Source organism: Zeus faber (assembly GCF_960531495.2).
Source record: "Zeus faber genome assembly, chromosome: 13".
Classification (NCBI taxonomy): Eukaryota; Metazoa; Chordata; class Actinopteri; order Zeiformes; family Zeidae; genus Zeus; species Zeus faber.
In genome coordinates, this window is record NC_137198.1 from 18036149 (window position 1) to 18061096 (window position 24948).

General features: G+C 45.4%; 1 protein-coding gene across 1 annotated transcript in view; it reads left to right on the forward strand.

The window, feature by feature from the left end:
• runx3 (RUNX family transcription factor 3) overlaps positions 1-7370 on the forward strand; it is a 52923-nt gene extending 45553 nt beyond the window's left edge. The window contains exon 7 of the mRNA XM_080012823.1: positions 4097-7370. Coding sequence (XP_079868949.1) covers positions 4097-4578 — 482 coding nt within the window. The 3' untranslated portion in view covers positions 4579-7370. The remainder of the gene's footprint in view (positions 1-4096) is intronic.
• The last annotated feature ends 17578 nt before the right edge of the window (positions 7371-24948 follow it).

Here is a 24948-nt window from a genome sequence, read left to right on the forward strand (position 1 = left end):
TTTTCCTAGTGTGCTGCGTTCTGCCCTGAGGGCTCCCAGAACATTCCTCAAGCACCCCCACCCTGCTGCCGTTCTATCCGCTCTCTCTTCCTCTCTTTCTTTTACTTAGTTTCTTGTCTTTCTTTCTTTTTCTTTCTTTCATTCTGAGTTGTCAAGTTGCTGCAGTCTAAACGCCCCCTTCCCAGAAACCACCACACAAAACCTGCTGTGTCATCCCCTCACACTCTGGGGAGGACACACACACACGCACACGCGCGCACGCACGCACACGCACGCACACACACACACACAGACAGACACACAAACAAACAAACAAACAAACAAACAAACAAACACACAAAGAAGATCAAAATTACTTATTGATATAGCTAAATGTTACTGGTATTTATTTTCTTCTATTTATTTGATAATGGAAGGCCTCAGGTGGGAATCGCAAACACACAGCAGATTATTTATTGCTTTCTAACAACACACACACATCTATTGAATGAACCATCACACAAGCTTACCTATGACAAGAGTCTGACAGTTATTGGCACAAAAAGCAGACCTTGCAGAGCTTAAAGTCTGAACTGGAGATTCTGGTTGAATGTGAGTGAATCTTGATCTTTCTCAAACTGTAGTATACGGCTTTGTAGATTAAAAAATAGATAAACATGAAAAATAAATGGCAGGAACACTTGTCACCTCCCCAGTCAAACACCTATACCCTGTATCACCACGGCAGGTCATTGTGCAACTTGTAGTAGAGGATTTAGTTAACAAATTCAGACATGTTAATAACATCTCGTTGGACGATGCATTAGTGAAATTCTCAGATTTTCGTAATCACAAAAGAAACCTTTTGCCTTGCTTTCATTGCGTGTCACAAGTTGGGGCCATGCAAAATCCTCTGGTTCATATGATACACTGCCCAACACGGAGGAGACTTTAGGGTCGTTGGCCGTGGTGCCACAGTGCAGAGGTGATTAACATTTGCATTCAACATGATGCTCCCTCCGCAAGGCCTGCGCGCTTAAATAAACAGCTCTGGATCATTGGTGTTCATTTGGGTCTCCTATTGTTTTGTCTCGCGCCGCTGTATCACCTCCATGGAATTATGCTGTGTTGTCTTTTGTCAACAATGAACGCTTATCTTTATGGCATGCACTATTTAAACCACACAAAGCTGCCGAGCTATTTCCAGTCAAACTCTTTGGTCCTGAGAGAAACTTGAATCTATTTGTTTAGCGAATGCCTCGTGCTGCACAGGGAAAGGCTTTATTTTGTCATGTCAAGAGGTCAGATGAGATGTCGCTCATTAGCGAGTCCCCTCATCACCGACAGCACAGTCGCTTCCTCTGAGCTGGAAGGAGCCAGAGGTTATCTCCATCCCTCTTTGCTTCTCTCCGCTTATTTGCCTGAGACACCATTCTATGGACGCTGGCTGTTTGCATCAAGCCTGAGTAAACATTTCACAGGTGAGCACCCGGATTTGCATCTCCCTATTGGCAGCTACCACAAGCGCGCACACACACACACACACACACACACACACAAACGTGAAAATGACATACACACTTCGTTGTCAGCCTCAGACTTACCCTCAAGTTAGCAACCAAAATCAGTTTTGCCCATAAGCAAATGACGTAAACCTCCTGTCATATCTGGGTTACACGCTTGACTGTGGACTAGTGGACTTCTTTGGGGTTAGCAGAGAGGAGGCGCAACCCTGGCGCAGTAGGATGAAACAAGCATTTGGCACCATGAGCAACATTTAAGCCTGGAACACTTTGTGCTCTATAAAAGGCCTGCTGCCCGGCATTATAGACTGAGGATAGGGGGAGCATCGCACAGGGGTATATCCCCTCTTCCAGCCCTGCAATCTAGTCAACACATCTCAGCTGAACCCTAATGGAGATCATGTGTGGGTTGGGCAGACTGCGGAGGGTACGGGCATCTCGCAAAAGTCCCACTTATGGGAAGACTCTCTCTGCCAAAGATACACCACTGACACCACAACCGTTGCACCCAAGCCTGTACTTAAACTGGGAGAGGTGGGTGGGGAAGCAGTCAGGTATGCGACAGGATTAAAAATAAAAAAAAAAAAAACAGAAACGGCTTCAGAGAGAGCGAGAGGTCCGGCCCCGTCCTCCAGAGGGAGCTGCGGTGCTGCGGAGAGGTGCTCGCGGTTGCCCGGCTCTCCCTGGCTCGGGGCCACGGCAGTGATATTGCACAAGCCCATTAAGGTGTTGTGATAAGTGTCCAGTCCAGTTTCCCCTGACAGAATACAGGAGTCTATCCCCACCGCAGTTTAGCTAACATGTTTCCACCCACTGCAATTAAATGGAGATCATGAGCGGGGTGGGCTGCAGCCGCCAGAGACATCAAGTCACTACGCTATCCCCTCTCTCCCCAACCCCCAGCCTCACCCTCAGACTATATTTAGGGAGGTAGGGGGAGAGAGAGAGCGACAGACACAGAGAGAGGGAGCAAAGGCTTTTGGGAGTCCGGTAGGAATTAATGGGCCGACTCCACTCCCGAATCAACAGCAGCTGAAGACTTGGATTTTCCTTGCGTGAAATCAGATATGGAGCCGACCACAGTGCCTGGTAGACTCTGGAAAAAGAAACAACCATCCCTGCCCCCAATCCTCCTAGCAACTCCCTCGTCTCTGAAAAAGAAGGAAAAATTTTTTCAACTGCAGAAATGTGTTATTGAAGAAAGCATAGCAGGGGCCGTGGAAATTGCAAAGGAACAGACTTTTTTGTAGCTGAAAACGGACCCACTTCTCCAGACGCAGGGAAAAGACATTTCAACTAGACGATGGCACGCAAGTTTGGCATCCTCCCCCCTCAGGGCTGTGGCGTGCAAGCGCTTGCTGTTTTACAAATACAGACTGTCTTTTCTCTGCTATAGAAATACTAATTTTAAACACTTAAACACACACTCTGTAAAGGCCACATGAAAACAAACCAATCAGCTTAGATTCAGGTGTGTGTGTGTGTGTGTGTGTGTGTGTGTGTGTGTGTGTGTGTGTGTGTGTGTGTGTGTGTGCTTTATGCAGACGCTGATTAAATGTAGTCTGGTGTGTATCACTTACAGGCTAACTTTAGACGTCAAGTATGATATCCAACATCATACTATGTACTGTATGTCCCCAACTATCCGTTCACCGGAGATGAAACCTAAAAGTTACTGCAGGGGGCAGCACAAAGCCCACTGGAGGCCAAAGGAAACTGAGGCACCGTGAAGGATGTCAGATCCAACAGCCTCCAGGCAGCCTCACTTACAGTACAGAGAGCGCTGCAATGTGGTGTTTAACTTAAGGGACTACGTTGGTGAGAAAAAACTTCCCCAAATTTCTATGTTGCCAGCTGAATAGATTAGAGAATGTGTGTAGTGAAATCCGAGACAAACAGCTGGGTTTTGTGTGTTCTGTTACCTGCAAGATCACACTTCCAGATACTAGGTTTAGCAGCCAACGCAGACATTGCATCAATTTACATTCACACACACACACACACACACACACACACACACACACACACACACACACACACACACACACACACACACACACACACACACACACACACACACACACACACACACACAGTTAGTTTCATTCTTTACTTGTTCTTTCTTTTCCGTACTTTTTAGCCGTCTGTTTGTCTCTCTCTCTGTCTGTGATTGTGACGGTTCCCTTGCTTGTTTCCTGCCCGGCCTCTATTGATTTATGCTTGATTTATGACGAGTTACACAACAGCAAAACAAGCTGTCCGTGTTTATGCAAAGCAACTCTGTTCTCTTGACAATGCCCCTTTTCATTGCCTGGAAAAATGGCCGCGGTAATGGGGAGTTTTCATAACTTCAGTCGTGTGCGTAAAGCTGTTCCATGATGTGCTGTCAGTGCTCGAAAACAAAGAGACGTCACAGATGATTGTCCTGACAATGTCCAAAATAAATTGGGGATGGGGAACTGGAGATGGGTGGGTTTTGCATCCAGTATTTTCTATAACACACTGTTGAGCTTTCTATTGGCAGGTCGTTTGTTTTCCTGTACGGCTCTACGGATGACGATCTTTTGACAATTTGTCCTGTTGTCCTTCCACAGGTACCACCGATCTCTTCAACCAGAGGACCACCTTCCCCTCCCTCTCCCCGCTGGCCGACCCGCGCTTCTCGGACCCCCGCATGCACTACCCGGGGGCCTTCACCTACTCCGCCAACTCCTCCAGCACCGGCATCGGCGGCCTCAGCATGTCGGCCTCGTCCCGCTATCACACCTACCTGCCACCGCCCTACTCCAGCAACCAGACCCAGAACTTCCAGTCCAACTCCTACCTGTATTACGGCGCGGGCTCCGGCTCCTACCAGTTTTCCATGGTGGCGCCGGGCAACAGCGGGGGCGAGCGCTCCCCCACCCGCCTGCTCTCCTGCTCAGGGGCGGCAGGCGCCGGCGGGGCCAACAGCCTGATGAATCCCGGCCTCAACAACCAGAGCGAGGGGGTGGAGGCCGACGGCAGCCACAGCAACTCCCCCACCGCCATGAGCGCTTCGGGCCGCATGGACGAGTCCGTGTGGAGGCCCTACTGACTGACGGGCAGCTAGATGAAGAAGGGGTGAGGCACGAGATGTCCAAAGAAGATGATGAACAAATCCCCCCCAAAAAAAGATGAACATTGAAAAGAAAATTAATGCTGCATGTTTGTCTTTTATCTTTTATTTCCCCATCACACGCTTGAAGCCTTTCTGCATTTTACCGACTGTCAGACTTGTATTTTGTACATTTTTATGTGAACTCCTGCACTGCGCTAGGAAATGTACTCTTTACAGACTCTTAAGAAAAAGCCAGTTAAGTAAATGTTTGATTGAAGCTGTAAATAGAAATGAGGGTAAAACCAGAGAAGCCATAGTAATATATCAGGATTGATCGTCTGGCACAAACAGGTGCGAAACCTGTTCCAGACACTTTGAAACAGATGAACAACTGGACACAATACTGTGCCTCAGCACAGTAATGGACAACACATAAGTTATGGACGGAATCCCTTTAACGATGGCAACTCAGAAGAGCTCCATCCTCCTGCGGTTCTATCTCCAAACAGCCTGGTGTCTATGGTTTCATTTTTGGATTTTTTTTTTGACAATGAAAGCCATCAGCCGTGAAAAGATAAACAACAAAACAATTCTGTCTGCATCCAGGGATGTCTAGAGTTATCGCAGTACTTGTGCATTACCTTAATACCTAATTTATTTTCCAAAAGGACAGCAACATTATGCAATTGTTTTTGTTTGTCTTTGTAAGAAAAATGCCATGTTTTTTTTGTTGTCTTTGACAAAAAAAGTCTCTTTCCATCAGAACTCCCGTGAGGAGAAATGGTTCCTCCGCTGCAGCGTCATTAAGGAATGGCTGGAGCAGAGAATCCTTTCTAGATTTTATTTCCCACAAGAAGATTTCTCATCCTGTCATGTATCAGCTCTTTAATTTCTACTTTAAAATCCTGCTCTGAAAAATGTCCCAGTCTTCTCATATTTTTGAACTGGCTGACATAGTTTACTTTTTTATATTTATTTGAGCCAAATTCTGAGGAAATGTACACATGCTGTATACCCAAAGCCCTTTAGCTTTTTTTCCTATACCTTTTCATTTTACATTCATCATTTGTTGCTAAATATTAAAATTAGAATTTCTGTAATATATTGCTCCTAAATTATGAAACATGTTTAATGTTATTATTTTTGTTTTCCAATGTAGCCTTGATGCACTAAATCCTTTATACCTTGTAAACCACGCCCAACACGAGATAAGATTGTGTAGGTAGACGCCTTTTTGTTTCAGGCCATTTCCCATTTATTTTTGTGCTTCACAAGCCATTCTCTTTATTTTTGCACTATGTTTTGACATTAATTTCTTCTTTATTGGTCATCTAATTATTAAGATCTGTAACTTTGCTCCGACAAAATATGGATTGTTTCTGCACATATTGGCCCCAACTCAATGAAAGTGCCCTTAAAGACAAACGGCTGATTTGACCTTATCAATGATGACATGATTACAAATCAATACAAATACCCATCCGCATAGACACACACACACACACACACACACGCACACACACACACACACACACACACACAGATATCACAGATAGACACACACATTCCTGCACTACAGCTGTGAGTGTGCACATTCCTACTGTCCTAAAAGGACTACCGCTCCATGCTGCCTCTGATCTGATCCCTCCATCCCTAGAGGAGGAGGAGGAGGAGGATGGACACGGATAATGGGACAGCGAGAGGTGACGGGGTCGGAGCGGTATCTTCTTTCCAACACCAAGGGCAATCATGAAAGAAAGGAAAGAAGAAAAAACACAGGCCTGTGTTGTGCACAGGCCCCTTTGTTCTGCGCCAGCAACAGCCCCTTTGAAGCCTTTATGGACGCAATTTCTGTCTTCATCCGTTGTAAATTAGCAATCATTAGTGCCAGGGGCCGACATCGCCGCCAAGGATTGATATGTACGAGCCGTGCCGCAGCCACTCGGGGCACGGATCGGGTATCTCTTGTCCATGAGAGGAGTCTTCCACCAGAAGGAGAAGGGGAGGTATTTACAGAGTATTTAGTTGCTAAACAAGCAAGATATAAATGCGAGGGAACCAAGGACCCAAAGAAGCCATAGCGTTTGTATCTCAGGACAAAATAAAAAGTTATTGTACACCCGAGCGGTAGACCCCCTCTGCCTTATTTAACCTTGGTGACAATCGCCGACATTGACAGTCATTCCCCGCCCCTTGAGTCAGAGGAAGAAAAGAAAACGTGGTGCATGCGCTCGGCTCATTTCCTCTGGAGTCCCACGAAGCTGGGAGGCCTCTCTTTATTATGGGCAACAACCATGCAGCTAGAGAAACCACACGCATACCTTCATGAGTGTGTTTCTGTCAAGGAAAAACCAAAGATGTTCACTAGTTTGCCTGTAATATTGTTTGGAGGTTGATGAACAGGAAAGATTTGTGGTCAAACGAATCGTCCCTCGATTTGGTCTCCAGAATCGCTGTCTGAAATAGTTGTAGAGACCTGAAAGCCTTATTGTTCAATTGAATTGTATTTTATTGTATATTGGATGGAAGAGCACAATACTGTTGTTTTTCTTTTTATTTGTTTCTTTTGGAAATAGTTTCCTTTTTTCGTTTGGGTATACCATAATGTTACTTCATTTTGCGTCCTTCATTCTTCTTTAAGCTCAAAGCATGTATGTCCGAAACTGATATGTTAATTTAAGAATTTCATCTATGTATGTAATATCCATAAAGACTCCGTATTAAGTGCTTGTAAAGTGTGCGGATAATGTAGTTTTTAATCATTTTAATTAAAAAATACTTGTCTCTCAGTATTTTCCTCACTGACTGTTTAATTGCAGGTCAACTTGATAACAGTTAATATAAAGAAAAAAGACAGTCAGGAAGCAAATAGGTGAATAAATGTGTTGTACAGAGCAAAAGCCTAACCTACTCCAATCAGAAAATCCTACTCACATAAAAAGGTTAGCGTGATTTAGGTTCAACATTTAGGGCCACATTCTTCAACATCATTTGCTTCACTATAAAAACAACTCCCCGCTATAATAGCTCTCTAATTTTGAAACCCGGCACTCAAAAGTCTGGATACTGGCGACATTTACGGCTGAAAAGGCAGACGTGTGGAGAGTGAAAATGTTGAAACACAGAGGCACATGCTATAACTCACCACCCGAAACCCAAACACCATCACCTGAGCTGACAAATTAGTATGAGAAACAACCGGGCAGAGGAGAAAAGGAAAAAAAGGAAAGAAAAATGAAAGGACTCAGAGTTCATGCGACCTGACTTCATTCCAATCCTTTCTGATCCACCAAATTCCTTTGCTCCAGCGCCTTCTAAGGGTATGGCCCGGTAGTAAATACCCCGGATGCCAACCTTCTCTTTCATAGCCCAGATCTCACCATCTCACCAGGTTCTATCCTCCATATCCCTCTCTCTGATAATCATCCCCCTCTCACCTATTAGCACGACTCTTTAACGGCAAATTACTCATGCTGCTCCACAGCTGTCGGTGCGGCGGTACCCACGGCTCAGGAATCCGACGCTGCCCTGGCAGACCCTGCCCACGCGCACGTCGGCAAGTTGTCACTTGTTAACACACATTACAGTAACTGTTTGGAATGCCAGCCTTCATTGTGTTTTTGCTTTCTTCTTCCCTTCGCCTTAATGGTTTTTAATATATACAGCGATGACGGCATCCTCAATATTTTGCCCATTTTGCACCTCTGGCCCCAAGATTGAACACTGGAGATGCTACCTGGAGGGGTCTGATTTCAGATGACTCAAGCGAGGAACCTTGAAATATAATACCCACACTCCCTCACCTTCACTGAATGCCACCTGTTGATATACCATCAAAAGGCTCTTTATTTCTATTGCCGCCATTATCTCTTCTCAGAATCATTTATTACATTCCCACCAAGATCTCCCCCATCTCTCCTTTCTGCTTTTTTCCCCCTCTTATAATCTCTCCATTCTTTGATTCTTTTGCACACCTTAAGCTGTGTGTGTGTATGTGTGTGCGTGTGTGTCTCAGTCATTCTATGGGGGCAGTTTTGGCAGAACAACAAAGCCCCAGGATACACACACACACAGCCTTGATACACACTGTATTCAATTAACTCAGCACACGCAAAGCATTTCCACACATGCACGCACCAGGAAAAGCAAACACATGCACGGTCTCACACACACACACACACAAGCACAGACGATCCTCTGCTGACAGATCTCACACCAACCTCACCCACTCAGTCCAAGCTCCATTTCACAGTGTGAGCGTATGACAGATATGTGTACTCCTAAGACAACCATTTCCTTTAGGTCCCATCAAACCGACCCCTCTCCCTCTCTATCTCTCTCTCTCTCTCGCTCTCTCTCCCTCTCGGCCGATCCCCCACAGCTCAGGATGCACAAAGAGAGGATGATAAGCTTTCAATTAGGTTGGGCTCGGGGGAATTTTCCAGCTGTCTTCACACACTCTGTGAGATCATCTCTCTGGTTCACATGTGCGGAGCAGAGGGTCTCTCTCTCTCTCTCTCTCTAAGGGCTAAGCCCTCCTCCGTTCACCGAGACCCTCTATTTTTCATCCCATCCCTCGTTCTCCCGCCTACTGTGGCCCCTCTTCTGAAACTTGTAGCACTCCGGGAAGAGGGGGGGAAACGCACAGGGCGATGGGTCTCGTTTGTCTGGATGTGATTGTAGTCAGAGTCATGATGAATGGCCTCGCGGTATGAGTGGATGAAATTTGAAAGAGAACCATGATCACTATTATACACGCAGACGAAACAAAACGAGCCGAAACCTAAAACTAAATTAGTATCGTTGAGGGAGGAAATTACCATACACACATCCATCATACTGCTTGTACACTTCTCCTCCTCGACTACGCCTTCATTTCATTTTACTTCGACTCATCCTCACGGCATCACGTGGTTATATTAAAATTGAACAAAGCTGTTTATTGCCAAACCAAAATGCATATAAAAGGCAAAATGACAGAAATAAATTGAGAGAAAGAATGAAAGAGAGCGAGAGAGGGGTAGAAAAAAAAAAGCTCCGACAAGCGGAGAGAGAGGGGGAGAGAGAGAGAGAGGCAGAGAAAGAGAGAAGAGGGGAGGAATAAAAGTGTTTTGGAAAGAACAGTCGTTAAATCCCTCGTTTCTCACGAGCACAGCATCCCATGTCGCTGCTGCGGTACCTGCATACGAAACCCATTAAGGGCCCGACGCCGGAGCCCGCTGACCTCTCCTCCCCAGAACCCCGTGAGAAGGAGGAGAAGCGGGCTAGAACCGGTTTGGGTCGGGCGTACTGGTACGCAACCAGAAGTTCTATTTTTTATTTTCTTTCTCTCGGGCTGACCCATTGGTGGGAAAAGAGGCCGCTGTCCAAAAAAAAAATCAGGGTTCCCACAGATTGACCGAGCAAATCGCAGAAGCCAGGGGCTGAGAAGCCGCGAGAGCCATGATGCCACCGTTCTCACACTGATGACTGCCATTGGTGAGGGATGGGAGGGAGGGATGAAGAAGACGGCAAAGAGGAAACAAAAGATGACACAAGAGCAGTAAAATAGCGGCAGGGGGAAAGAGAAAAAAAAACACTTTGAGACACCAAAGTCTTCCAGTTCAGTCCGATGCCACTGAAGGTAGTTTCGCACCAATGTCAAGAGTTGACAGGGTCTGGGCCGAGGGTTCTACTACGCACCATGGCGTCCTCGGTTCCCACAGTGGACGAACTTCTCCCTGGAACCTGGGAGCCTCGGTTAGCGGTACCCAGAGGAGCGCTAAGCGCCTCGGAGAGATGCTCGCAGGACGCGGTATCTCACTATTAGGTCCAACTGATGAGCTGTCACAGCGAGGGTCACCGCGTGGCGCGCGATGTGAGGACGTGATGTGGAAAGACCGAGCAAAGTGCAAGACATGGGATTGGACTTTTATAGATTCCATAAACTGTCCATGGAAACGTGAAATGTCCATTTTAATAAAGTTGCTTATTCCAGTATGCGTCTTTGGACATTGGAATGCTTTCCTTGACTGAAAAATAAAATGTCCAGTATGTCAACGGTTTACGATGGTGAAACTTATTATTCCTGGCCAAACTGGGCCCCCTTTCAATGGTACCAGTTAAAATGTGCTTATCTTACGATGATTTGGCCCGCCCCACGCATTGAGTCACAATAAAACCAATGAAATGTAAGAGTCACAATAAAACCAATGAAATGCAAATGAGTCCAGACCAGGAAAATGCCTCAGGCGTCACCCCAAAGACCTGCGGCCTAAACTGTGGCCAGCTGAGGCGAAACACAAGTCACTTTCAATTGCAATTCCAATTCAATTCTAATTTTACCAATTCTAAAATGGGTTTGGTTTTTATTTATCTCACAGAAAAATAACCACAGCTTTTACTTTGTCGTATCCCCTGATTGGATTACTTGAAAGTTAACGAATGAAGAACATTTGACTGAGCCAATAAAACCAACAGCTCCCTTAATAAGATGAAATAGCATCTTCTTCACAGCTTGGTTTAAATTAAATACTTAGACAACGGTGCTCTACCAGTGAACCAAATTGTCAGCCAAAAAGGGACATGAAGACCAAAAACAAAAACCCCAAAAAAAACAAAAAACAAAAAAAAACAGTTCTCCCAGAAACAGTGATAAGTTGTTTCCCATAAAGATTCATGAGAATTGATACACAAACATTTTTTCTTCTCACAGAACAAGCCAAAACAACAATCTGCACATGTGAACGCAGTTTCCTCCATAAAACAGGAAATTTACACACACACACAGACACACACACACGCACACAAACACCCACATACATATATTATCGAGCCTTTGCCAGTCAGGCAGGCTTTTCAAGAAGCCAACCCCCCCGGGATGACTGTGTGGAAGTGGAAACAGAGTTCCCCACGGATCAGGTCCCCGCTCACTTCCTGCTGAGGCAGGGAACCCGTAAAATTGCCGGTTCTCATTGCTTTCTATCTTTCTATCTCCATGGCTTATTTGTCCATGTGCGGCGCAGTGAGTAAAGATGAGGATAATTGCCCAAAATCTGTTTTTGGACACACACACACACACGTACACGAATACACGGAGACATGATTGATCACAAAAAAACATTGTGTTCAGCTTCCAGGATCTTCTTTTGGAAGCCAGTGAAGTGGGATGAAACAAAAACAGAAACTATTGATAATTATTTTGTCTCCAGGCAGAATGGTAAGTATAAAACCTATTCATGTGGTCATAATGAAATTAGTAAAATGGCATACAGCAGCCTCCTCTAACCCCCCCAAAACATTAAGGTATGAGACACCTATCAATGTCCAAACAACCTGCTGGTGCCCCCAAACAACCACACCAGAGCAAAATTGGACATTGTACTGCAAACATATAAAACAAGCCCCTTCTCACACTGTCCTCAAACCAGCATTCTCTCAAATCGTATTTCTAGCAATATATGTTTTGCTCCTGCTGTTATTCCCAGCCTTTATGTACATACCTCATCGCCGAAAATATGAGCAACAGTTTAATAAATCAAACGCCAAACATGGCAACATGCCCGCGCCTAAAATTGTTGGTTTTGGACAGGTGAAGAGGAAGATTTGGTTTCGTTGCCAGCCACTCTACCCTCTGCAGTGTGTGTGTGTGTGTGAGAGTGTGTGTGTGTGTGCGTGCGTGCGTGCGTGCGTGTGTGTATGTCCTCTCCTCACCGGTTCCCATGGTTCCACTGCAGTGACGGAGGCTTCCTCAAGGGGCTCCACCCACTCACTGGTCTGTTTTCATCTATAATGGGATATCGTCTTACAACCTCTTTTGTGAATGTGTGCTTGTATGTGCGTGCGTGCGTGTGTCTACTTGCGTGTGTGCGCTTGTCTGGCTGTATGTCTACATCTAGAGTTATTTATGCATGCATGTATGGGTGCTCTCCTCACCCCAGACACCTTGATATCTGTGAGGCCTTTTGTTTTTTGCCCATGAGGCAAAGAGGGGGATGAAGGAAGAAAACAGCCTTTTGAACGAGTGGCGAAGGCTGTTTAGGAGCATTCATATTCGGGGGAATAATTGCTTTTAAGTGCTGAGATAAAACAGCCATGTAGGCCACGGAACAAAGAGGGCTTGTGGGGGATGGAAAATGAGGCATTTACATGCTGGGCCCAGTAATGAAGGGATTTTCCTGAAGATGACAGAAAAAGGAGGATCAGAGAGAGGTGGGGCATACTGGGAAAGAGGTGAAGAAGAAGTGAGAAAACATAGAGGGGGAGGGCAATTACATCTCTGATCCCAGACAAGCATTTTGGCTTCTCAAGATGACCACAGACTGGGACTCTCCTGCTGGCCAAAGGATTACACATAATTGTGTGTATAAAAAGTGCACAGAAGCGCGCACACAAGCACACACACACACACACACACACACACACACAATAGAATACAGACTAAAGCCTACAGGTGTTTGTGCTTTAGGAGAATCCCTACACTGCACCTTATGCACATACTGTATGCAGCCGAGCAAGCCAAGTGGGTTTCGGGCATCTCGGCTGATTCAGACACATTATGAGCTGCGGCCCCTTTGGAGCTGCTTCCTGGGGCCAGAAACAGCAGGGCACAGCAGAACCAAACATAACCACAACCATGCCTCAAAAACCATCCATCATAGACATACTGTATGGATCCACAAGGGAACTAACTCCATCCATCTGACTCCCTGACACAGAGAAAAGAAACAGGGCGTTTCTGACTATACACTGCAAAGCATATACTTGTACATATATTTTTCATTGCAGTGTTTGCCTTTACAACGTATAACAAACAATTGTAAAGAAAACAAAAAGAGGAAAAAAATGAAGAGGAAATCTGAGATTGTTCGGAAAAACAAGTAAAACCGAATTTCACATTTGATAGGACATTCGCAGCTTGGCATAATCGTTCATTTACAAAAAGAACTCAAACTTCCAAAACACTGCCAACATTGTCCAAGAAAAACCATAATAGAGATCTAAGACATAACTAACTCGAGGTGACATCACAATTCTTCACAAGTCTCTCTTTGAAGAAATAATTTTGAGCTTTTCCCTTTTGTTAGTGCGATTCGTTTTGGGATTACGTTGTTCTTTGATTGACAGTATGCGACTGTTGTGTTGTGATATGTTCTTTGGTTGTATGTGATGTACGTTATGTACCGTATGGAATGCACCAAAAAAATATACAGCAGAAAGCAGTCATAGAAATGGTGAATACATTTTGTGTCTCAGCATCAAAAAACAGCTCATGGTCTGCTCCACATAGAATGCTGTTGTGCTATTTGGGTGAAGACGTGAAACGGTCACTGGCATTCGGCTGTGTTTAAGTGTGAATTAACTAGTTTCCGGAATACTTGGGAATAAGCCCATGATTTTATCTTAATACCTGTATTTATGATCGTTGATCATCATCGCATGATGGTCCTATGTTTTGTATTTTGTAAATTCAAGTAAAAATATGACTGAATATGAGTATAATTACTTGATGTTTTCTGCTGTCCGGCAATATGGATATTCGTTTAGATGTAAACGGTTACCTAGGTGTTCAGGTTCAGATTGTTTTAGATTACAAAATGAAACCATGTACAGCTTCAAACAATAGATGTCCTCCTTTGTGTTCTGAAGAGCGCTCCTCCGCTCCTCTCCATGCAGCCATTCCATATTTTACCCAAGTGTCCCTGAAGTTTTTCGCTCTGTGGTTTTTGGAAATGCCCCCACTTTTCCGACCGCTGCTCCAATTTTCTTTAAATACGACCGTAATTGGTTTGATTTCCTACCTCCGGCCTGGTGGCGAGGGGGAGAGAAGGGTGTAGCGTAGGTCTGGGGGGGGGGGGGGGGGGTGAGCAGTCAAAGGGTCCCAGCCCACAGCAGGCGACCGGCACGCTTGGGTGGCTATACAGTCCAGGCCTCCATGCCAGCACTAGCATGGCCCGGTTTGAATGATGTTTAAGGGCAGGCTCTGCTAGCACATCTCTGGAAACTGGCAGAAATGAGAAAAGCAAACTTCAGCGCACGCACACACACACACACACACACACACACACACACACACACACACACACACTCTTTCATAACTTACATTCGTGAGTGTGATTCATGAGCATTCATCATTCATCCCCTCCAAACTTGTCTCTTTAAATCACACACATCTATCACACCTCCCGCCAGCATATCTTGCAACATTATCACAAAGAGATTCCGGCCCGCAAATCAAAACCAGTCTTGTACAAAAATACCTTCTTTTTGTTTTTTGTTTTTTCTTTCACCATCGGGCAGACAGAAAAGAGTGTGCCGCTCATCAGGCAGGCATGAGTAATCAAACAGGAAATACGACGTAGTGTCTGGGCCTTAGCCCTACTGATCTGGAGCCAGCCCATTGTTCGGGGACTGCTATTGTTTCCTGCTAGGCAGGCAGACCTGAAAGCAGCCAGCCAATTAGCAGCCGACCCTAATCCCTCCATGTCTGCACGACAGAGCAGCAGCAGGGCCTGAGAGTCTACCTGTGGCGTCACCATGGAGGGAGAGCGAAAAGGAGGGAAGGTAAGAAAGAAAGAAAGAAAGAAAGAAAGAAAGGTTGTTGTGCCATATCAAATTCAGAGATTCCAAAGATACACATGCATATTGCACGGTGTACAGCATGTAGTGAAATGTTCTTAGGCAAACTCCAGAGTCTGTGCCCTGCACAGTCTCTGGAGCAGTCTCCTATCTTTATTTTTTATTTTAAAAAAATAATAATAATAATAAAGACTGGAATAAAAAAATAAAGTAGGAGTAAAATAAATCGATATATAGAATTTTAAATATACCAACAATCAACCACATCAACTATGTATATGTGTAAGTTGATGTACATAGTGCAATGTTTGCTGTGCAATATTTGAGAACTGAGAAAATGAAAATCAAGGAATAACAGGGAATACTGTACAGATGTATGGGATATACCAACAATCAACAACAGAAACGATGTACATTGTACAATGTTTGCTGTGCAATGTTTAAGAATTGAGAATAATACAATCAATAATAAATATCAAGGAATATAAAATAAAATGTATACAAGTATTACAGCAGTGAGGTGGACACAGTATTTAGGTGAGGCCTAGCTTGTGACAGAGTTCAGTGTCCTTATGGCTTGGGAAATTAATCTCTTTCTAAGTCTCTCAGTTCTGGTCTTGTGGCTCTGGAGGCATCATCCTGACTGCAGCCACATGCACAGTCCATGGTTGGGATGGTGGGGATCCTTAATAATCCTCTTGGCCCTGGTCCTGCACCACCTGGCGTATAAGCCCTGTAGAGGGGTGAGGGTCCTCTCAGTGGTATGCTCGGCAGAACGTACTGTACCACTCTCTGCTGGGCTTTGCGGCCCTGAGAGGAACAGTTCCCATACCGGAAGGTGACTCACCCTGACAGGATGCTCTCGATGGCACCAGAGTATATGTTTTCTGGATCTGTGGAGAGACTCTGACCTTCATCAGTTGTCTGAGGGGATAAAGGCGCTGCCTCGCCTTTTTCATAAGAATGTCTGTTTTAAATGCCCTTGTCAGGTCCTCAGCAATGTTTACACCGAGGTACCTGAAGCTACTCGTCCTCTCAATTGGGGCTCTGTTGATAGTGGGGGGCGGGGGGTGTAGATCCTCTGCTGTGTCCTTCTGAAGTCCACAACCGGGCTCTTTGGTTTTGCTGGCGCTCAGGTAGAGGATGTTGGCCTGGCACCACTGTGTTAGGTCCTCCATCTCTCCAAGTTAGACCTTCTCATCGTTGTTGGAGATCAGGCCCACCACAACAGTGCTGTCAGCAAACTTTATGATGGTGTTGGAGCTAGCAGAGGACTTACTGTATGACGCAGCTTTGGGGGGCTCCTGTGTTGAGGGTGCGGGGGGATTGAGGTGTTGCAGCCCACCCTCATCACCTGGGGTCTGTCAGTCAAGAAGTATTGAAAGCTATAGTCAACGAAAACAGCATCCCCACCCCCGATAGGCAAACTGTAATGGCTCCAGGGTGCTTGGGGCAAAGGAGCAGATATAATCCTTAGTCCCTCAAACCACTTCATGGCAGGACGGTAGTCATTCTGGTCGGCTGGCTTTAATTTCTTGGGCAAAGGAACAATAGTGGACCTCTTAAAGCAGGTGGCCACCACGGCCTGGGCCAGGGAGTGGTTGAATATGATGGTGAACACTGGGGAAAGCAGGTTGGCACAGGCCTTCAGTACACGTCCAGGAATGCTGTCCGGACCGGCTGAGCTCTCCTCACGTCATTCTCTGAGATGTTGAGTGTGCGCTCACCTCCGGCGGCAGAACTCAATTCCGTTGTGCTAACCAGGGGGCTAATGCCAATGCTAGCCTTGAATGTTAGCCTTGAAGCGTCTAAAGAACGAGTTCAGATCTTCTGCCAGAGAAGCGTCACCACTCACCCTCTGCCTCTGTAGTCTCTGTAGTCTGTGTGGTCCGTAGACCCTGCAACATGCGTCTGGTGTCGGACAGCTGGGACTCCACTCTGTCCCTGTACCGTCGCTTTGCCTCTTTCACAGCCCTCCTCAGTTGGTACGACACCGCTTTGTAATCGTCCATGTCCTCCGAGCACGAGCCCGGCGTTGTAAGCACCAGTGCACGCATTCAGTGTGTGGCGTATGGATTTGTCCACCCACGGTTTCTCGTTCGAAAAGGATCTTTCCGTGTTCCACCTCACCGCAAGTGGAACAGATAGTAAAATCGTGTTACTGGGAAAAATTGCTGCCAAAGGCTGCATTACTCTGAAAGAAAGAACACAGATGAAAGGAAGATGAGAGAATGCTGTGCAGGTTTAAAAATATAATGACACGCACTCTATTACTCGGTTATACCAAATTGAGACAGAGCCACAAGACTTTGATAGAGAGCACCCCTCGCTTGCCTCGGGAAATCTGATGACCTTGAAAGATCCCCTCAGTTTCATTCGAGTGTGTTGTGAGGGGGGGGAGAGGTTTAGGAAAATGGCAAATTGTTCAAGGAGCCCACATTGGTAGTGGAACTCACAGATTTTAGTGTGTCCTACAATTGATAACGCACACACTCACACACCTGCTGACGATTGAGCAGGCCTAGCGCGCATGATGAAACTAGATCTTCATGCTGACAGGCCTCAGTCTGGGGTACCAGAGGTGTCGATTTTTACTGTAACCAGCGGCAACACAGAAAAGACACATTATAGTGTGGCCAGGGCCACCAGAGTCTTTTAATACGAGACGAGGGAGAGAGCAGAGGAGTTTGTCTTTTATACGAAGGGTGGAAAAACAACAGTCGCGTTTCCAACTAAAGCAGGATCCCAGGGAGTGTGGTCCAGCCGCAGAAGAATTGGACCCAGGAGGCTTCCGTAGCTCAATGAGTGTCCTGATCACCGACGTGGAGAGTGAACACAGGGACCTCTCCAAAAATGGAACAAACACAAGCACACACACAGACAGGCACACATCACGCCACTTTCCCGGCAAGCGACAGTGGTCTCTGTGGAAAAATCCGGTCACTGATGTATTAGGGCCAAGGAGTGTGATGGATTGCAGGGACGCGGTGACTCTCGAGACAGGAAACACAGAGCACATCATCCAGTGTGAGCAGAGGAGTCTGCTGGGTCAGGGCGGGGAGGCGCGGGGAGGCGCGGGGCGGCGAGCCACGCCCCTGCAGGACATGGAGAGCCCATCAAGCCATGAGACCCTTTTCCACCACAGGAACCATTTTAGGAAACACCAGCTTAGTTCCCGGTTGGTCTTTTTCCACAGGAGGAACGTGGTTCCCAAATTGGTTTCACTTGGATAGTTCCTGGTCCGCAAAAAGCACCCACAAGCGACATGGTACCATTGGGACGGAGTCTGTAGATTGGTCAAAGGCAAGTTACGAAACAATCGTCAAGCAAACCAACCGCAAATACCAGTAAACCAATTTTAACACTCACTGCTTGCTCATTGCAGTCGCTACTTAGTTTTTTTTCTAAGAAACTGGGAAGCCAGAACACAAAACACAGTGACTGATGCAACCCGTGTGTGCCAAAATGACAAACCAAGAACTCTTTCAGGGCCTGCTAAGGTTCCCGTTTCAGAAGGCTCCGGGACTAAATGTTTCCTCATTTAGTTCCTCTTCAATGGTGGAAAAGCAGCTAATGATGTGTGCGTGTTTATGTATGCGTGTATGTGATTGGTTGAGGGTTGATGTTAAAACCAGATTGTGTGTATTGTACAATACACAGTAAGTACATTGGCCTAATACAGTGTGTGTTTATGTGTGTTCCAAAATGCATCTAACCTCTCTGCATACATGTATACTGTAGGTCCATGCCAGTGTGTGTGTGTGTGTGTGTGTGTGTGTAGGGGGGGGGGGGGGGGGGGTGTCTCACATCAAAGCCAGTGAATAATTACTGTGATTCAAAGCAGTGTAGGCCACAGCGCCTCTCTCTACAACCGAGAGAAACCGAGCTCCCAATAAACAACTTTTATAAAATCAAGATGGCCCTACAAGCAGAACCAGACAGCAGCCCAACAATACAAAACCGAGAGGGCTCCCCGAAACCCAAACCATTCTGCCTTTCATGCTGGGCCAGGCCTGCGGTACCGTTAAAAGGTTCTGGTACCATATAATAACCAACAGTCCACTTACAGACCCATTTCCATTGACAGACACCACCTCTAGTACTGAGCCGTTCGTCTGTCGTTAGCACAAGTAGACTCCACCACTGTCGAGCATTCTAAATTATCACCCATTCACTATGTCGCTATATCGAGAAAAGGCATTGACTGGTTTACTTCTGAGAAGGTTACCTATTTGGTTGTTATGTGAGTCCACTGTCCTCACTCAGTGGAAACTAAATATAAAAGTCTAAGAGACAACAGCACCTAGGGTTTCATCAAAGGCTGTATGAGCCAATCAATGCTAAACGATGCAGCAATGACAGCGCGTTGGTAAACCTGTCTCTTTGGCTTTGAGCACTCTTGTCATGCTTTATACTTCCTGGCAGTCTGACACGGATGAACTAATCACACTGGCCGTCTTATGAATGCTTAAGGGTTCTGACAGACTCTCCTGTTACTTGCTTAAACCACGCAGCATGCAAGAAACTAATGGAGGTCTAAAAGCCATTAGAGGCAGGGAGCCCGTCTTTAGACGGCACCGGCCATGCGCGCTGTCTGTTAAGGGCAATCAATAATACTCTTCCACCCATCTCTCCCTTCTCCCACTACAGTGTTAATTCTGCATAAAGCATCCGCTATGTGTGCCAGTGTGTAAAGGAGACGCCTCAGCAGAGGTCCACCACCTTTGGTGTGAATACTGACGCTCGCTCGAGACCGCCCACCCCCCAGATCGGTGGGGATGGTAAATGCATTTTCTCATCCTGTCCACGTGATCGGCCATTTCACAAAACAATCAGCTAAAATGAATGCGATCGAATGACTATGTAACAATTGCAACAGCTCTAGTTGATGGATTCAAAATGAAGAATGAATTTACTGAATTCAGGGTGAGTGGTTTGCGGTGGGTTGGTAAGTAGGTATGGCGAGAGGGAGTGTTCTCCTTTAATGGGCCTGGCCTCTGCAGTAGCTGGCATGAAAAGAAAGCCAGCCGGCTGGACGGAGATGGATGGCAGACCAGTGACTTCAAAGACCTCCTCTCCCCCCTAGATGTGCTACAATTGTGCAAAGGAACCTGCCATTTCACTTTAGTTTAAAGCCATACAAAGGAACGCATAAGCACAGGCACACACTCAGTCAGCTTGGATTTATACCTTACGGACACTTCCTAATTCCTTTCAAAGGAAAAGAAAAGAAAACAACAGGTACCGTACATGTTTGCGTTACTCTCGAATATGTGCAAACATAGCATTGTGCGCACGGCACATAAATACACGTGAAAAACAAACATACACACACAAAATATACAGCCATAACCCATCACATACCAGACAGATATTTCATGTCTAATTCAAAAGGTTGATCTTGTCGGTGGGAATTTAGGGGGTAGGGGAATAGGTTGTTGTTGTTTTTTGTCACAGACAACAGAAAACAGAACACCATTGTACTCACGCAAAGAGACAAAATGACATACTGTGTTGCGGTCGCCTGCAATCTTTCGCTCTCTATCTGTCCCTCACACGCGTTACTACTTTACTCTTACCCCTTCCTAGCGCTGCCTGCGTGAAGGAGCAGAGGGCCTCGGGAGAACGGGTTCCCGGCTTATTGTTGCGGAGCGCCCTCAAACGGCCATTACTGCGAACGGCGCCCTTTGTGTCATTCCAGTGCGCCGTCCCCTCAGCCGCAGCCGCTACGGCTCCGGGGGTTTGGTGACGCAGGGCGGGGGGGGGCCAACATGGGGTGAGGGCGACCGGGAGGGAACCGGGGGTGAGTGAGGCGGCTTTCATGGGAAGCCCAAGGGGTCCGCCACACTCCTCTATCTGCGCCACCACACTAGCCACTGAGCCCTGGAGAGAGAAAGCCACCCCACCGCATTTTAATGAGGGCTAAAATAAACAATGTGAGCACACAGCCCCGACCATCACCACCCCGACCACCGCCGCCGCCGCCACCACCACCACCCCTGGTTAACTGCAGTGAGAGTGAAAATGGGGGAGATGTTTGGTGCAGCTGATGCCGCACTACTTTAGACTATCATATGTCTGCCCAAATAATTCCAGTGGGGGGGGGGGGGAGAATACTTAAAATGTGTTATCGGAAACTATACTTAGTATATTTAGAAGACTTTTTGATACACTACAGTTGTGTTGGATTTAACCCACGCTTAGTAAATTAGGAATTGTACTTACGTTGTGCTTAAATATATAAAAAATATATATATATATATATGTGTATGTTTGGCTACTTTTAACCACAATAACCCACTTTTAACAGCAATATTGAGTACAGTAAAGTATAGCTTAAGTTTGGTTAATGTTTCAATATACTTAAAGTTTACTTATGCCACACTTCCAGGACAGACTAATGAACTAAAGCCGTACTTCACATTACTATGTTAAGTAAATAAGAATTGGTAGAACGGGTATCAATACATAAATATAGAACTTTTAACACAATTCACGTGCGAGAAATATACTTCCAACATGGAACATTAACAGGCATCCTCATTGCATTTAATGACACGGAAAGACAGGAAAACATGTCCAGTGCAATCTTTTTCGTATATTTTGTTGTGTTTTTATTTGCATAAATATATTTTTGGATTTAAAAATGTTGTACTAAATGCGTAATTCCTTGTGTATTATTTTTTCAAAGTATAAATGCAACGAATATAGTGAAAACAAAACCGGCAACAGGTCTCCTGCTTACTTACGCGACACACGCCTGCTTACCGTAAAGTATCATTGCGCATGCTTTTGCGACAGCGGGCGCGTTGTTCAGACGCGTGCAGTGACAAGCTAATTTACGGCGTTACCCCTGGCAACAGAACGCCGACACAAAGTTATTAGCCAAGTACTTTTTCATAGTAAAGGATTTGTCATTAAAAAGCTTGAAACTATTCAAAAAAACGAAAGGAAAATATACAAAAAATATAGAGAATATACAAAATGGTGTATGCGAAGGGTTAATAATGTGATATATATATATATATATATATATATATATATATATATATATATATATATATATATATATATATATATATATATATATATTGCATTTAAAAGAAAGTCAACGCAGGGACTCACTGGTCATTTCTCACCATAAACATTTATTTAGTTATTAAAAAGCTTTTGCCTTGATAACAAATGGATTCCCAAACCCCATTTAGATGGCCTGCGCGTAACATTATATTTTAAACACATGAACCACGTCCAACGCACTGCTATGTCGAGAGAATTCGGGCTCCCCGGGTTTGGAGAGCCATTCGGCATTACTATTTGGAGGTTGATGTATTAGGCTCATGACCTATCAGAGCGCACAGCCCTATTGATGAAGACTCTAATGGCATCAGACAGGAATCCTCTGTCCCAGCCAAAAAAGACATACGGATGATGGCTGAGCGACAGATTGTATACGTTTCTGGCAAAGGAGGGGGAGACAAAAAAGTCACCTTGTTGGAGGAGGTTGGACATCTCGTCCTATATACTCTCCGCTCCCCCTAACAAATGGCAGACGACATGTTTCGGAGGACGCGCTGGATGCCAACATGCTTTCCGAATAAGAGCCGACGCTGCTTGAGATGTAAAGCGCAGATAAAGTGCATGGAAAGAATTAGGGGGCGGCGAAATGTACAGTCATCCACAGTAATGTAGTCAGAGAGGAATGTCCTGATGCTTTACGCCTTCCAAGAACAACACGCCGCCCTGAGCAGGACCCGCTGGTCCCAGGGAATTGGGGCTGGTGGACGAGATCAATGGCGATTTTTTTTTTTGTTGTTTTTAATTACACATGTACATATACAGTATATCATATTAACATGAATTAAAAAATATTATGATAACATTGTTTGTTTTCTCAATTTAACTCTCATTAGCGATATAAAAAAACAAACTCGCCCGCACTGTATGAATTGGTGACGCCCAACAATAAGTTTTACTATAAGTTGTGCAAATTCTCAAAAGCCCCAATGTTCAATCCCAAAATACGTATACCGTACACCGACTGTCTGGCATTATCAAACTATTGAAGTTGATGAGAACTTCTAATTTCCCTTGCAAAAGCCACCCTCCGATGTTATTTCTCAGCATGTGTTCTCCACCTATACAACCTGTCAGTCAAGAGCGTCCACCACAAGGCAACCCTTAACGGCCAAATGAAATGTCAGGTGCAGCCCAGTCCCCAGATAATAAAGAGAAGGGAAAAAAAAATACACAAATCAATCCAAAACCCAACCCGGGACACAACTTTGAACGCGCTACTCAACTTGTGCAAATATTTATCCAGCTGTGCGAAGCGTTGCCTAAAAGCTGGAGACCCATCAAGCGCCCGTCCGGCGACTCCCGCTTTTTTTTTCCTCAATGGAGGCCCAACGGCAACGGCGACGAACAATGTGAGAGCTTTGTGTTTCGACCCCGGCGAGGGCGAAACGCGTCTGTAGGGTGCGTTCAGGGGGTTTAAGAGCGGTCTTTGCCGAGGGAAATGCAAAAAAGCAAAAATTGTCCTCGCCATTAGGCCTCCGTGGAGGAGAGCCCGTGGAGGGAGAGGGCGGTGGGCTCACACTCGCCGTCTTGCTCCCTCTGTTGGTCTGTGGAATCGTTGTTTTCCGATGAGTCGAGTCCGGCGAAGTCAAGACCTCAGATGGAACACACACCCCTTCCTCTTCTTCCCCCTCACCTCCCCTCTTACCTTTATCAGTCACTCGCTCGGCTCAGCTTGTGGTCCGAGGGATAACCAGCTGATGGCGTCCCATCTACACATCCACACACACTCATGCATACACAGACACTCACACACACACACACACACACACACACACACACACACACTTCTCTCTCAACGTGCATTACAAATCAGAAAGAGTTTATTCCGTCAGGTACATTCGCTACTAGGAATTTGTTCTGGTGGAGGGTAAAAATCTAAAATAAAACTGAATAAAAAGTGGAGTTCAATTGAAAGAAACTGTCAAATATACACAGACTGAAAAACAGAAGTTGTCACATACTGTATATACAGAGATATACAGAATATACAAAATGCGATACTATGCGCAGGATAAATTATTGTTATGGGTATATAGGATAGGCCTATAAATTATAAATATGAATTACTATTAACTAACTAGACTATTACTGTATCTACCAGGTAATGTACATGGTACAAGTAATGTACAGTATTATTGCACCTATTTTATTGCACAAGTTGTGTTAATGTGTGTGAAATATTATTACATGTACAAACCATGTGATGGTATTGATGTTTTTTTGAAACAAAAGGGTTTAATGATCTGGAGAGGAGCACAAAAAGGAGCCCCCCACCCCCCCACACCACACACACACACACATATATCTTTTTTATTCCAAAATATACTGGCTTCCTTCCAAACAAGTCTCTCGCAGAATCGACCAGGAACTGGGGAAGAGGCAGAAGTACATCGGGCCCGTCTGCCGCCTGAGAGCAGACGTTTATTCAGGGGAAGAAGGAGCTGGCACGGTGGGTGGGCAGTGGGCACCCACCTGAGACATTCCTTGGCCATTCTGAGACAAACCCTGCTGGTGAGTGGCTGCTTGAGGGGGAGACTGAAAAACAAACAATTCTTTCACTAGTTAAGGCCTTAGTAGTCCTCCTCGTCGTCACCATTTTCTTCCCCCCAGTTGTCAACATTAATGATTTTTTATTACTAATTTATAACAATGTTATTTCTCACTTATTACTGAATTATGACTATTATAATGCTCTTACACATTTATTTCTAGATTACTAAATTACAATGT